The sequence below is a fragment of the Garra rufa genome, chromosome 18 (assembly GCF_049309525.1).
Source record: "Garra rufa chromosome 18, GarRuf1.0, whole genome shotgun sequence".
Lineage (NCBI taxonomy): Eukaryota > Metazoa > Chordata > Actinopteri > Cypriniformes > Cyprinidae > Garra > Garra rufa.
This window is the reverse complement of record NC_133378.1, coordinates 39,598,167-39,611,830: the sequence shown is the minus strand read 5'-3', so window position 1 is coordinate 39,611,830 and position 13,664 is coordinate 39,598,167. Positions and strand designations below refer to the sequence as shown.

General features: G+C 36.0%; 1 protein-coding gene across 2 annotated transcripts; it reads left to right on the top strand.

Annotated features, from left to right (window-relative positions):
• The first annotated feature begins 434 nt into the window (after positions 1-434).
• On the top strand, positions 435-13,327 carry LOC141291290 (F-box/WD repeat-containing protein 12-like). Of its 2 annotated transcripts, XM_073823466.1 has the most exons (6): positions 435-794; positions 8,089-8,126; positions 8,444-8,617; positions 10,303-10,420; positions 11,842-12,048; positions 12,629-13,327. In XM_073823466.1, exons 1-6 carry the CDS (start codon positions 699-701, stop codon positions 12,851-12,853), a joined length of 858 nt encoding a protein of 285 aa, XP_073679567.1. In that variant the 5' UTR covers positions 435-698; the 3' UTR covers positions 12,854-13,327. The 2 variants fall into 2 exon arrangements, with proteins under 2 accessions (XP_073679567.1, XP_073679568.1); XM_073823467.1 differs by lacking the exon at positions 8,089-8,126 and having other exon boundaries at positions 441-1,079; positions 12,629-13,325.
• Positions 13,328-13,664: the final 337 nt, after the last annotated feature.

The window sequence follows — 13,664 nt, the reverse complement described above, 5'->3', positions numbered from 1 at the left end:
TTGATGTATTCAGACTGGCTGCATTTGTCTACCATTCATGCATAAAATGTCATGACAATACAATTAAAAACTACATTTTGCTTATTTTAAACAATTTTCAGTAAGAAAATGTAATAAAATTATTAATATTATAGTGCAATCAATATTATATTATAGTGGTAAATGTTAATTTTTAAGAATTTGTACTTACACTTAGAATATAAAACCAGTCTTCTCCAAAGACGAGATCTTCTAGTGGCTGCCTGACGTCTCCTTTGTGCAGACTGTTGTGCAGATATTGCAAACATTTTTGTTGAAGTTGCAGATACCAAACAAGTCGCAATGCAAGCTGCTGATGGAATCAGGTGTTAGGGCACCTGTCGGTCATATCTTTTAAATTGTTGCGCTTGTGATAACGTCGTAGGTCACATGATAACGTCAACATGGCGGATGAGATCCGGATCGCATTCATACTTAAGGAGATCTGGCTGTATAGTACCTACTCTTTTAGTGCTCGTTAAGTAGGTACTTATTGAAATTAAGTACCTACTCATTGAGTAGGCGATTTCGGACGCAGCCAGCCTGTTTATGAAAACTCCGTAAAGTTTGTCCCTGAGGCTGTTCCGTAGGCTGTCCGCGTCATCATTCATGACGTCACCACGAAACTGAAAGGACAGATAGGCGACAGCGCAGCGGCTCTTACTGTGATAACGCTAGAAATGGAGATGTGCCAAAGTTTACCTCTGGACTGTCTGATCAGCGTTTTCTCACTTCTTCAGGATGAAGATTTAATCAGAGCATCCACAGTTTGTAAGGTAAGCGACGCAGATAACGACAGTGAATGAGGATTCATATATCAGTGGGCGTCGGCTCCATTTATAAACCTGCCGCTTCTTGTTTACTAATAATCTAGTAAAAGTATAATAATACATCACTATAATTGTTCCGTCTTTTGACACCTCTCTCTCTCTCTCTCTCTCTCTCTCTCTCTCTCTCTCTCTCTCTCTCTCTCTCTCTCTCTCGTGTGCGCATGCGTGAGCGTCTGCTGAGTGGAGTGCGGTTTGGAGAGTGGCTGTGGAGTCTTGTTTTTTCATTCTAAGGTCTGTCACATTTATGTGTTTTTTTTCTCTTTACGTGTCCTATATCTTTTCTTCCTGGTATATGTTTACAAAACACCGAAAGCAGGATTAGCGGACAAATCAGTTGTTTTGGCCAGTTTTTAACTGGCGGCCATGGCAATGGCGGAGAAGGCGAGTTTTGAGCAACTTACCCGCCGGCATGGGCTTAAAGTGCCGGTCGGGGTTGACTGCCCAGTTGAGGAAGTTGTTTTAGCGGTAGGGGAGGTGGTTGGCCATGATAGTATCCGGTCAGCATCTAGGATGAATGGTGCGGTTGTACTGTTCTTAGATAAAGTTGAAAAGGTGAATGATGTGGTAGAAAGCGGCATAGTTCTTAACGATAGTTTCGTTAAGATTTTTCCACTTGTGAACCCGGCAAGAAAAGTCCTGATTTCTAATGTACCTCCGTTTATTAGTGACGAAGTGTTGCAACGTGAACTGTCCAGATATGGACAGTTCGCTTCTGCAATAAAGAAAGTTCCTCTGGGTTGTAAATCACCGTTGTTAAAACATGTGGTTTCTTTCCGTAGGCAAGTCTATATGATTTTGAAAGCAGAGATTGAAGAGATCAATGTTGCTTTCAAGTTCAAAGTAGATGGCTTTGAATACGTGATTTTTGCAACAACTGAAAATATGAAGTGCTATGGTTGTAAAAAAGAAGGGCACTTAGTGCGTGCTTGTCCTGAAAAAGTGAATGTGGCAAGTACAGCAACTGAAAATGTTCCTCCAGGTCAGAATATTAACCATGTGACTGATGTAGTAAAGGAGGGAGAGGTTAATGAATTACCCGAAATGAGTGTGAATAAGGATAAGGAGGAAGAAGGAAAAAAGGGATGTGAAAAAGAAAACCAGAGGAATGATGAAGTGGTGGATGTTGAGTTCCATGAGGCAGAAAATGAGATGTTTAAAGAAGATGAAAACTTTTTTAAAGTTCCAGCAGTAAAAAGAAAATCTAACCCTTGTGAAGAAACAGAAAAATTGAAAAAAAAGATGCAAAATGAGAACAATACACAAAGCTCTGAGGTGTCCGATTCAGAAAGTGAGCAGGAGTTTTTTTTTGGAGTCGCTGTGCAGAAAAATGAGAGACAAGATTTCACTGGCTATAGTTTAGACCAGATGAAGAGTTTTTTACAGCGCACAAAAGGGATGAGAAATGTTGAGGTATTAGATTTTTTCCCTGATCTATCTCTGTTCATCGATTCAGCAAAAGTCATAATGAAACAAAAAGGTGAAGAGGGGTTGACAAATCCAGAGATGTATAGGTTAAAAAAAATTGTACAAAAGGTGCGTTCTCAGACAATGCAGAATGATTCACAAGAGTAATGCAATGTTATGTTGTGTCTTTTTATTGCTGCTTTCTTCCCTCATAATGAGCAGTTTTAAGATTGCATCCTTGAATGTGAATGGGATGAGGGATGTTAAAAAGAGAATGCAGCTCTATGACCTAATTCAGCTTAAAAGAATAGATATTGTCTTTTTACAAGAGACCCATAGTACAAAAGAAAATGAAGTGGAATGGCTGAAGGATTGGGAAGGAAAGATTTTTTTCAGTCATAAGACTGCTCTTAGTGCTGGGGTGGCTGTTTTATTTTCAAAAAACTTTTTACCATTGTCATGTGATGTGTTTGAGATAATTGAGGGTAGAGCACTTAAGCTTATAGCAAAGTTTGAGAGTATTACCATGGAATTGATTAATGTATATGCTCCTGTTAAATCAACTGAAAGGATGTTGTTTTTGGAAACATTGTGTGAGAATCTGAAGCAGTGCGATTTGGGAAACATTGTACTACTTGCTGGTGATTTTAACTGCACATGTTATGATATTGATAGAAATCACATTGAACCTCATGGAGCTTCAAGACGTAAATTGTTAAACATCATTAAAAAATACCAACTTTGTGATGTTTGGAGAAACTTTCATGTTAAAGAAAAACAATATACTTGGTCTCATGTTAAGGAAAATTCTGTTTCATTGGCAAGATTGGATCATTTATATTGTTTTAAGCATCAGTTACAATGTTTTAAATCTTCTTGTATTTATCCTGTTGGTTTTTCTGATCATGCAGTGGTGGAAGCTTGTATGTTTATTAAGTCTGTAAAGCATAAAAGTGCTTATTGGCACTTTAATAGCGCCTTACTGGAGGATGCTTCTTTTGGAAAATGTGTGTTTTCTTTTTGGATGGGATGGAAAACTCAAAAGTGTAAGTTTACATCTATACAGCAATGGTGGGATATCGGAAAGCTAAGGATACAAGAATTATGTAAACAGTATACTCTTAATGTCACTAGGGACACTATTAAAACCATTAGAGTTTTAGAGAAAGATATTTTAGAGCTCCAATTTTTGAGTGGAATCTATGGTGAGAAAGGCCAAATACAGACTCTTAAAGAAAAAAAGGTTGCACTATCTGATCTGTTGGACAGTAGAGCTCAAGGGGCGCTGGTTAGGTCCAGATTTCAGAGCATTTCTGAAATGGATGCACCGTCCAAATTCTTCTTCAGTCTGGAGAAAAAGAATGGCCAAAGAAAAAGCATTCAGTGTTTACGTTCTGTGGATGGGATAGATCTGACTAGGGACTCTGACATTCGGAATAGGGCTGTTGGTTTCTATAAGGAGCTGTATGCCTGTGAATGTGTGGAGGATCAGTCAGCAAATCCTTTCCTTCTAGATCTTCCACAAGTGGTGGAGGAGTCGTGTGCTGATCTGGTGCGTCCTCTAACAGCAGAGGAGCTCTTTGAGGCACTGCAAAATATGAAGAATGGAAAGGCACCAGGTTTGGATGGGTTGCCTGCAGAGTTTTATAAGGCATACTGGCACTTTCTGGGAGAAGATCTGCTGACAGTGTTAAACAGTAGCTTGATCGAAGGGCGACTGCCAATGAGCTGCAGGAGAGCAGTTCTAACACTGCTCCCAAAGAAAGGTGACCTCAAAGAGGTCAAAAATTGGAGGCCAGTGTCTTTGTTATGCACTGATTACAAGATTTTATCAAAAACTTTGGCTAACAGACTGAGAGAGGTAATGGGACAGGTCATTCATACAGACCAGTCTTATTGTGTGCCCAACAGATCAATAGTGGACAACATATCGTTGATTAGAGATGTATTCGAAGTTTCTAGATTATTCGGTCAAAAGGTTGGTTTGTTTTCTCTGGATCAGGAGAAAGCTTTTGACCGTGTTGAACATCAATTTTTATGGCATACTTTTAAGGCATTTGGTTTTCCAACTGATTTTATTGCTATGATTAAAGTGCTCTATAGTGACATTGAAAGTATTCTGAAAATCAATGGTGGCTTGTCTAGTCCTTTTAAAATTCACAGAGGCATAAGACAAGGCTGCGCACTGTCAGGGATGCTGTATTCACTATCATTAGAACCTTTGCTACATAAAATCAGAGCGGAGTTAGAGGGTTTTAAATGTGAAAGTTTCTTTCCACCAATAAAATTGTCAGCATATGCGGATGATATAATGATATTAATCAATGGGCAAAGTGATATAAATAAGCTTTTTGATGTTGTGAATAGATATGGGAAGTTTTCATCTGCAAGAGTTAACTGGGCAAAAAGTGCAGCATACCTGGTTGGACAATGGAGGGAGAAAAATTTGGTCTTGCCAGGTGGAATGAGTTGGTCACAGGGTGGGTTGAAATATCTTGGTATTTACATAGGGGATGAGTCTACTAACCAGAAGAATTGGGAGAATATTAGTGAAATTGTCGAGGGGAGGTTGGATAGATGGAAATGGTTGTTGCCCAAAATGTCCTTTAGGGGAAGGGCATTGATCATTAATAATTTGATAGCCTCATCTTTGTGGCACAGATTATCTGTTTTAGAGCCCCCTGTAGGGACTCTAGAAAAAATACAAGTTAAAATGATCAATTTTTTCTGGGATAAATTACACTGGATACCTAGAGCTGTGCTGTACCTCCCGAAGGAGGAAGGTGGGCAAGGCATTGTAGATCTTATAAGTAGAAAGGCAGCATTTAGACTACAGTTTGTTCAGAAATTTTTATACAATTCAAATGTGTCTTGGACTGGTGTAGCTGGGTGTCTTATAAATAAGGTTGGTGGATGGGGGTTTGGTAGAAACCTTTTCTGGTTGGATTTTACTAAATTTGATTTGAAGTCTATTTCTCCTTTTTATGAGAGTATTAGAAAAGTTTGGTGTTTGGTGCAGACCAGAAGAGATTTGTCCCATAAGTCCTTACATTGGTTTCTAGAAGAGCCTTTAATTAATGGTGCACGTTTAGATTTATGTGATAATACAACACTTTGGTTAAAGCAAGTTCTGATAAACGCAAAGATGGTGAAAATGAAAAGTTTAATAGAAGTGGCAGGTAATAATTTGGACAATTCTAACGAAGTTGCTCGGAAACTGGGCATAAGATCAACAAGGACGGTTCATCTTCTGCTTAAGAAGCTTCGAGAAACATTGCGTCAAGAGGACTGGACTTTTTTATCACTACAAACTGTTTCAAATTCCGTGGATCGATTTCCGAGCATGGTGATACCACAGACTCTTTCAACCATGGAGTGTTCTTCTGCTGCCTCAAAGGCTCCAAGAGACATTGTTTTTGATTCAATGGGGGGTATGAGTTTGTATAAAATGTGTGTAAAAGTGATTAATAAGGAAAAGTTACAACGTATGGATACACCCTGGAGAGAGCATTTAAGGGTTGAGGATGGTATTCAGCCTTTTTGGGGTTCTTTTTACAAGCCACCATTGACTAAAAAAGTTGGTGATCTTCAATGGCGTGTGTTACATGGTATCATAGCAGTTAATGCTTTCATTGCAGTTTTGAATCCAACTGTGCAAGATAAATGTCCCTTTTGTGCTGAAAGAGAGACAGTTTTTCACTGTTTCATGCATTGTGAGAGGCTGAGATCTCTTTTTGTTTTATTAGAAGCTTTATTTTTTTCTGTTGATGAAATGTTTTCAATGACTGTGTTCATTTTTGGATTTAAGCATGGAAAAAAAAAAAAGAGGAAAGGACGCTTGTTAAATTTCATTTTAGGACAAACAAAAATGGCGATTTATATTAGTAGAAGGCATAAAATCCTTCATGATACAAATTGTCAAGTTGAACTGGTTTTTAAAGGGCTTATAAAAGCAAGGATAAGACATGATTTTATTTTTTATCAGTCTATGAAGGAGGTGGGCAAGTTCGAAGATATTTGGAGTGTAGAAAATCTGTTGTGCTGGGTTGAAAATGATGTACTGTCTTTTGCTGAGAATATAGCATAATTGAATGAGGTGTTTTTTTGTATAAGATGTGGTTTTTCTTAGAATTTTGTATTAAATAAAGATTTTCTCTCTCTCTCTCTCTCTCTCTCTCTCTCTGAAATAAAAAAATAAAAACCTGAGTTGTGATTGAAACCTATTAGTGATGCAAAGGTTCCCTTAGCAAAAAGAATAACAGTAGTAAACTTTAAATAAACTAGTTTACATCTACACTGCAAAAAATGCATTTCTTACTTGAATTTTTTGTCTGGTTTCCAGCCAAAGATCAGAAAATTCTTAAATCAAGACAGATTTTCTAGACAAGTAAAAATTTTCTTGTTTTCTGAAAAAAACAAGCCAAAATTAAGTGATTTTTTTTGGTTAGAACAAGCTAAATAATCTGCCAGTGGGGTAAGAAAAAAATTATTTATTTCAAACAGAAAACAAGATTATTTTTCTTACCCCGTTGGCAGATTATTTTACTTGTTTCAAGCAAAAACACTTAATTTTGGCTTGTTTTTTCTGAAAACCAGACAATATTTTTTACACGTCTAGAAAATGCTTCTTGATTTAAGAATGTTTAGATATTTTGGCTGAAAACAAGACAAAAAAATCTAAGTAAGAAAAGCATTTTTTGCAGTGTATGTTTTCAGTTTGTACTGCAAGTATACTAAAAGTGAATTTAGAGGTATACTGATAGTTTATTAAATACTTTTTATTCATTTTTAGTACACTTTGAAGTATAGTCTCAGTAAACTACTTGTTTAGTAGTTTTATACTACAAGTACTCGTAAGTTTTCTTTAAGTGAACTTTACATCATACTATAAGTATACTACTATATCTCTTTTTAGGTATTAATTTGTATATATTTTGGTATATTAATATCAAAAGAAAGAAAAGGGACAGAGTATCTGCTTGTAAACAAAAACATTTTTTTTCTAGCTTCATGCATTGTTTGTTTATAAACACTTGAATGTGGGTAAGTTTCATAAACAAATAATAAATAAATAACTTTTTGAACAAAAAGCTAAAAAAGACTATGATAATCCAAACGTAGATGGAGTTGATCAACACCCCAAAGCTTGACAGTGATTATTTCCTCTTCATGGGTCGACATTTTATTTCATAACATTACACAGTTGTCCATATCTATGGTTTTGATGCTGTGTTATGTCTGATCATTGTGTTAGATTACATGTGGAAGCATCTGTTGTTTCGATTTCTACTTCACTTGTGTTTTAGAAATTCTGTACAGAAGATGTGTAATAGCGCCCCTAGCGTATAACAATGAAAACACGGATTCGAAGTATAGCTCAAGTATACTTAGACTTTTTATATAAGCCAAGTATTCTTAAATGTCATTTTAAGTATATTTCTGAGAAGTATATAAAGCACATTTCTGACAAGTACATAAAAAGTAGACTGAAAGTATAGTTTCCTATTTTTAGTTTTAAAAAAAGTACACTAATAGCACACTTGAATAAACTTCTTTTTCGTAAGGTTGTCAAATAGTCCTTTATTCTGCTAGATTAACATAAAATAATGCCTGAATATTGACACTGACAAACTTGGACAAACAAAATGGACATTGAATTGAAAACACACAATTAAATGTTAGAATAAAATGTTAAAATGTTAAATATATAAAATATTACAATATGAAAATAAATTTGAAGTTTGTTTTGTTTTTAAGAAAAATATAAGCATTTTTTACTAGTGGTCAGACATTAGGACCTTGTTATAAAGTGCATGAAAATACACTTTTTGTTTAGGAATGGTATCATGCTGCAGAAACACCATGGTTGTGGAGGTAAGTCATTAAACAGTAAAATTACATTTAAATCTATACAGGCGAAATGCATTTATCTTATGATGTTGAAGATGAACTGCCTTTAACTGAAAATTGATTGTTTACAATACTGCATTATTGACACACTATTGTCCTGTTTAATACTGTGAAGTTGCTTTGACACAACCTGTATTGTTAAAAGCGCTGTATAAATAAAGGTCACTTGACTTAACTTGACTCAAAGAGCTGATTATTACTTTTTATCTTGTGCTTTACACCACGATCTAATGATTTCCCTGATTTTCTGATGAGATACTCAAGAACAAATCCTTGTGTAGGAGAATGTGTCTGCAGAGATGGAGTTTCTGCAATGTTTCCCAGCTTCTCTCGAACACGGGATCACACTCTTGGAAGACTTATTACCTGCGCCGTTCTCACTTAGAGATAAAGATGAAAACAGGCAGGTCTTCTGCAGACTACACCTGCAAAAGCCTAAGAGGCCATAAAGGCAAGTGATCTCATCCCAATCCTCAAGAGCTCAGCAAACATACAGGTGCTGGTCACAAAATTAGAATATCTTGTGAAACTTGTATAGTGTATACATTCATTCCACACAGACTGCTATATTTCAAGTGTTTATTTCTTTTTTAATTTTGATGATTATAACTGACAACTAATGAAAACCCCAATTCAGTATCTCAGAAAATTAGAATATTGTGAAAAGGTTCAGTGTTGAAGACACCTGGTGCCACACTCTAATCAGCTAATTAACTCAAAACACCTGCAAAGGCCTTTAAGGGTCTCTCGGTCTAGTTCTGTAGGCTACACAATCATGGGGAAGACTGCTGATTTGACAGTTGTCCAAAAGACGACCATTGACACCTTGCACAAGGAGGGCAAGACACAAAAGGTCATTGCAAAAGAGGCTGGCTGTTCACAGAGCTCTGTGTCCAAGCACATTAATAGAGATGTGGTAGAAAAAAAGTGTACAAGCAATAGGGATATCCGCACCCTGGAGAGAATTGTGAAACAAAACCCATTCAAAAATGTGGGGGAGTCAGTGCTTCAAGAACCACTACACACAGACGTATGCAAGACATGGGTTTCAGCTGTCGCATTCCTTGTGTCAAGCCACTCTTGAACAACAGACAGCGTCAGATGACAAAAAGGACTGGACTGCTGCTGAGTGGTCCAAAGTTATGTTCTCTGATGAAAGTAAATTTTGCATTTCCTTTGGAAATCAGGGTCCCAGAGTCTGGAGGAAGAGAGGAGAGGCACAGAATCCACGTTGCTTGAGGTCCAGTGTAAAGTGTCCACAGTCAGTGATGGTTTGGGGTGCCATGTCATCTGCTGGTGTTGGTCCACTGTGTTTTCTGAGGTCCATGGTCAACACAGCTGTATAAGAAATGGTGTTTTTTGAGGAAAGCATTTTCAGGATTTCTCTCCATATAGTGGACTTCTATGGTGCCCCTGAGTTTGAAATTCCAAAATGCAGTTTAAATGTAGGTTCGAAGGGCTCTAAACGATCCCAGCCAAGGAAAAAAAGGTCTTATCTAGCAACACGCTGGGTTATTTTCTAAAAACATTTACAACTTATATACTTTTTAATCTTTAATTTTAAGAATTTTAAGAAAATCTATGGGGTATTGTGAAGAGGAAGATGCGATATGCCAGACCCAATAATTCAGAAGAGCTGAAGGCCACTATCAGAGCAACCTGGGCTCTCATAACACCTGAGCAGTGCCACAGACTGATCGACTCCATGCCACGCCGCATTGCTGCAGTAATTCAGGCAAAAGGAGCCCCAACTAAGTATTGAGTGCTGTACATGCTCATACTTTTTGTTCATACTTTTCAGTTGGCCAAGATTTCTAAAAATCCTTTCTTTGTGTTGGTCTTAAGTAATATTCTAATTTTCTGAGATACTGAATTGGGGTTTTCCTTAATTATCAGTAATAATCATCAAAGTTAAAAGAAATAAACACTTGAAATATATCAGTCTGTGTGGAATGAATGTATACATTATACAAGTTTCACTTCTTGAATGGAATTAGTGAAATCAACTTTTTGAAGATATTCTAATTATATGACCAGCACCTGTATAGCTAAAATGCTGATAGAAATAATATCAGGAGCTGTTTTAAATTCTGCTCAGTTAATTTTGTCTTGATTAATTTTTCTTTGATTCCATAGGCAGGGTTGTTGGTTTGGCATATCTGGTTGGAAATGACAGCTGCTCAGATGTTTGGAAGCAGACACCAGTTGTCTGCAGTGCGTCTACAGACGGCACAGTTAAAGCATGGGACATTCACAAGGTATCATTAGCAGAGTTGTGGACTCGAGTCCCAAATTTGATGACTTGTGACTTGACATAATCAAAGAAGACTTGCAACTGGACTTAGACTTTGATGGCAATGACTCGATACTTGACTTTGACTTGAACCCTGTGACTCGGCAAGTCTTTAAGGCCTACCTTCTAAAAAAAAAAACTGAGTTCTGATCAATATAGCCTGGTTACTAAAGCATATGATCACACTGGTATGATTAGCTAAGTGAGTGCTTGTATTGTTTTTATCCACATAATGTTTAGGTTATTTAATGTTTTAGACATTTAAATTACACATAATCGCTATAAACCACTTATAATAATAATAAGAAGAAGAAACACTAGTGTATATTAAAACAGCAGTAGCCTAATAATTGGCTAAACCTTTCAAACATAATTAGATTTTTTTCACATCAAACACGTGAAATATGTAGCCTGCATATAAAGTTCACTCTGTTCTTCTTGTTTACCAGCCCTCACTTTTATGTCTTTCAGAAAACGGATGAATTCACAATAAATGAATGTCTGTATTACGTATTTGCAAGTTATTAAATGTGACCCTAGACAACAAAACCAGTCATAAGTGTAAATTTGTCGAAATTGAGATTCTTGCGTCATCTGAAAGCTGAGTAAATAGGACAATGTTTGTCTGAGATACAACTATTTGAAAACCTGGAATCTGAGGGTGCAAAAAAATCTAAATATTAAGAAAATCGCCTTTAAAAGTTGTCCAAATGAAGTTTTTAGCAATGCATATTACTAATCAAAAATCAAGTTTTTATATATTTATGGTAGAACATTTACAAAATATCTTCATGGAACATGATCTTTACTTAATATCCTAATGATTTTTGGCATAAAAGAAATAATAATTTTGACCCATACAATGTATTTTTGGCTATTGCTACAAATAGACCCCTGCTACTTAAGACTGGTTTTGTGGTCCAGGGTCACAAATATTTGTCTCAACTGATTCATTAAAATCACTGAATTGTTAACAAATGAAACGGTGGACTTAAAATTAATTATTCGTTCAATTAGTCCTATATTTGTTCACAAACAATGATTAATTCCTCAATGAAACACCGCTAATTACTATAACCTATCTTTTATAATTATAGCTATAGCTACTATAGATTATTGTTGACTTTAAATGTACTGTATTAATTAATACAGTACATTTACACTAATTTGGGCAAACAGCACTAGTGACTTGTTTAGGATTTAAAGCTTAAAGTTGAGGACTTGGTCTTCCCCGTCTTGACTTGGGACTTGAATGCAAAGACTCGAGACTTACTTCTGACTTGATCCCACCCCTGATCATTCGATTTCTTCTTCATGTGTGCCAGGGACATATTTCACCGCAAAATCAGACAGAATCATCCAATGTCATTTTAATTTTTCATGCAGGGCGTTAATTTATGGTCAAGTCCTGCTCAGAGCCCCATGCAGGACATCATAGTTGATCCACTGCAGTCCGTTGTTGTCACTTCTGACAGCACAGGAACAATCAAAACCTGGAAGGGTGCGACTGGAGAGGAGTTGGCCTGCTTTAATTCTGGATTCTCTAAGACCACACTATTGTCATTCAGCAACAAAGACAGCTCTTTTCTCATGGTAGGCTATAATGTATAAACAGACTTCTTTCTTAAAGGAGTAGTTCACTTTTAGAACAAGAATGTGCAGATAATGTACTCACCCCCTTGTCATCCAAGATGTTCATGTCTTTCTTTCTTCAGTCGTAAAGAAATGGTGTTTTTTGAGGAAAACATTTCAGGATTTCTCTCCATATAGTGGACTTCTATGGTGCCCCTGAGTTTGAACTTGAGCATTTGAGGTTAAAAAGTATATAAATTGAATTAAAAAAAAAAACAACAACATTGTTTTGCTAGATAAGACTCTTTTTTTTCCTCGGCTGTGATTGTTTAGAGCCCTTTGAAGCTGCATTTTGGAAGTTCAAACTCAGGGGCACCATAGAAGTCCATTATATGGAGAGAAATCCTGAAATGTTTTACTCAAAAAACATAATTTCCTGACGACTGAAGAAAGAAAGACATGAACATCTTGGATGACAAGGGGGTGAGTACATTATCTGTAAATTCTTGTTCTGAAAGTGAACTACTCCTTTAAATGTGTATTTACACAGTGAATGTGTAATATGTTCTGCCGGCTTAATTGAAAATCTTTTATTTTTTAGGTGGGAACTGTTCTAGGGTCTCTGGTTGTCTTGACTTGCCCTGAGCTGTCTGAAGTCTCGAGACACATGGTGTGCGACTCCTTCAGTTTAAACCTCCTCCGCTCATCACCGGATAAAAAATGGATACTCGCTGCCTCCAAAGAAAAGTTTGACTTGAGCCCAAAGGTAAGCCAAACGGCCCCAAAACTGATTTTAGTCCACAGCAGTAGGCCGTTCCAGAAATAAAACAATATAAACCTTTCAAGATAAAACTATCATGTGATTTATGGGTCAGTGACAAAAAGGGGTTGGCAAGATGAGAAATTAAAAACACTTGTTTTAAAAGCATGCATCAGGTATTTTAAAATGTACACTGCATGTTTATCTTGATTTTATGAAATTAAAAATGACATATGCACCATTTTTACAAAAAGACTGTATATACATGAAAACGTCCAATGGTGTAACCACCAAAGAATGAGAAAATATAAATATTTTATCCTCCTAGATGGCATGTAACCCTTATTAACCCTTATGCGGTCCTCGGTGGATTTTCTGGACACCGAATGACGTTTGCTTTGTCCAAATGGTATGAGACTTTGTACATCAGTCAACACTATCTTATATCTACAAATAAAAAATTAAATTGGAATGATAGCATGATTTTATGTTAGTGTGAAAAAAAAAATACTCACGTTCATTCGTGCAATTTTGTAATAAAATAATAGGGAAAAAATAAATGTTATTTTCCTGTTTAATAATGTTTTACTCCTCATGTGTGCAGTTTTGGAGGATTTAGGATATATATATATATATATATATATATATATATATAATATATATATATATATATATATATAATATAATAAATTTAATAAATAATATTTCTTATAGGTTTGTATACAAAAACTGACTTTTTTTGTCAAATTCACTTTAAAAAAAACCCACATGTCTAACTTTCATTCATGGGGATAAAATGGATAATTTCACATGGTTTAGTGTGAGATTTTTGCCCATCTTTTGGAAAATCCAGTTTTAAACGTAAAAAAAAAAAAAT

Excerpts from the sequence above, each read along its gene's own strand:
- LOC141291290 (XM_073823466.1), top strand. The coding sequence starts at position 699 with ATGGAGATGTGCCAAAGTTTACCTCTGGACTGTCTGATCAGCGTTTTC. Across the intron at positions 8,618-10,302 it reads CTAAGAGGCCATAAAGGCAA|GGTTGTTGGTTTGGCATATC; the intron begins GTGATCTCATCC and ends TTCCATAGGCAG. Across the intron at positions 12,049-12,628 it reads AAGACAGCTCTTTTCTCATG|GTGGGAACTGTTCTAGGGTC; the intron begins GTAGGCTATAAT and ends TTTATTTTTTAG.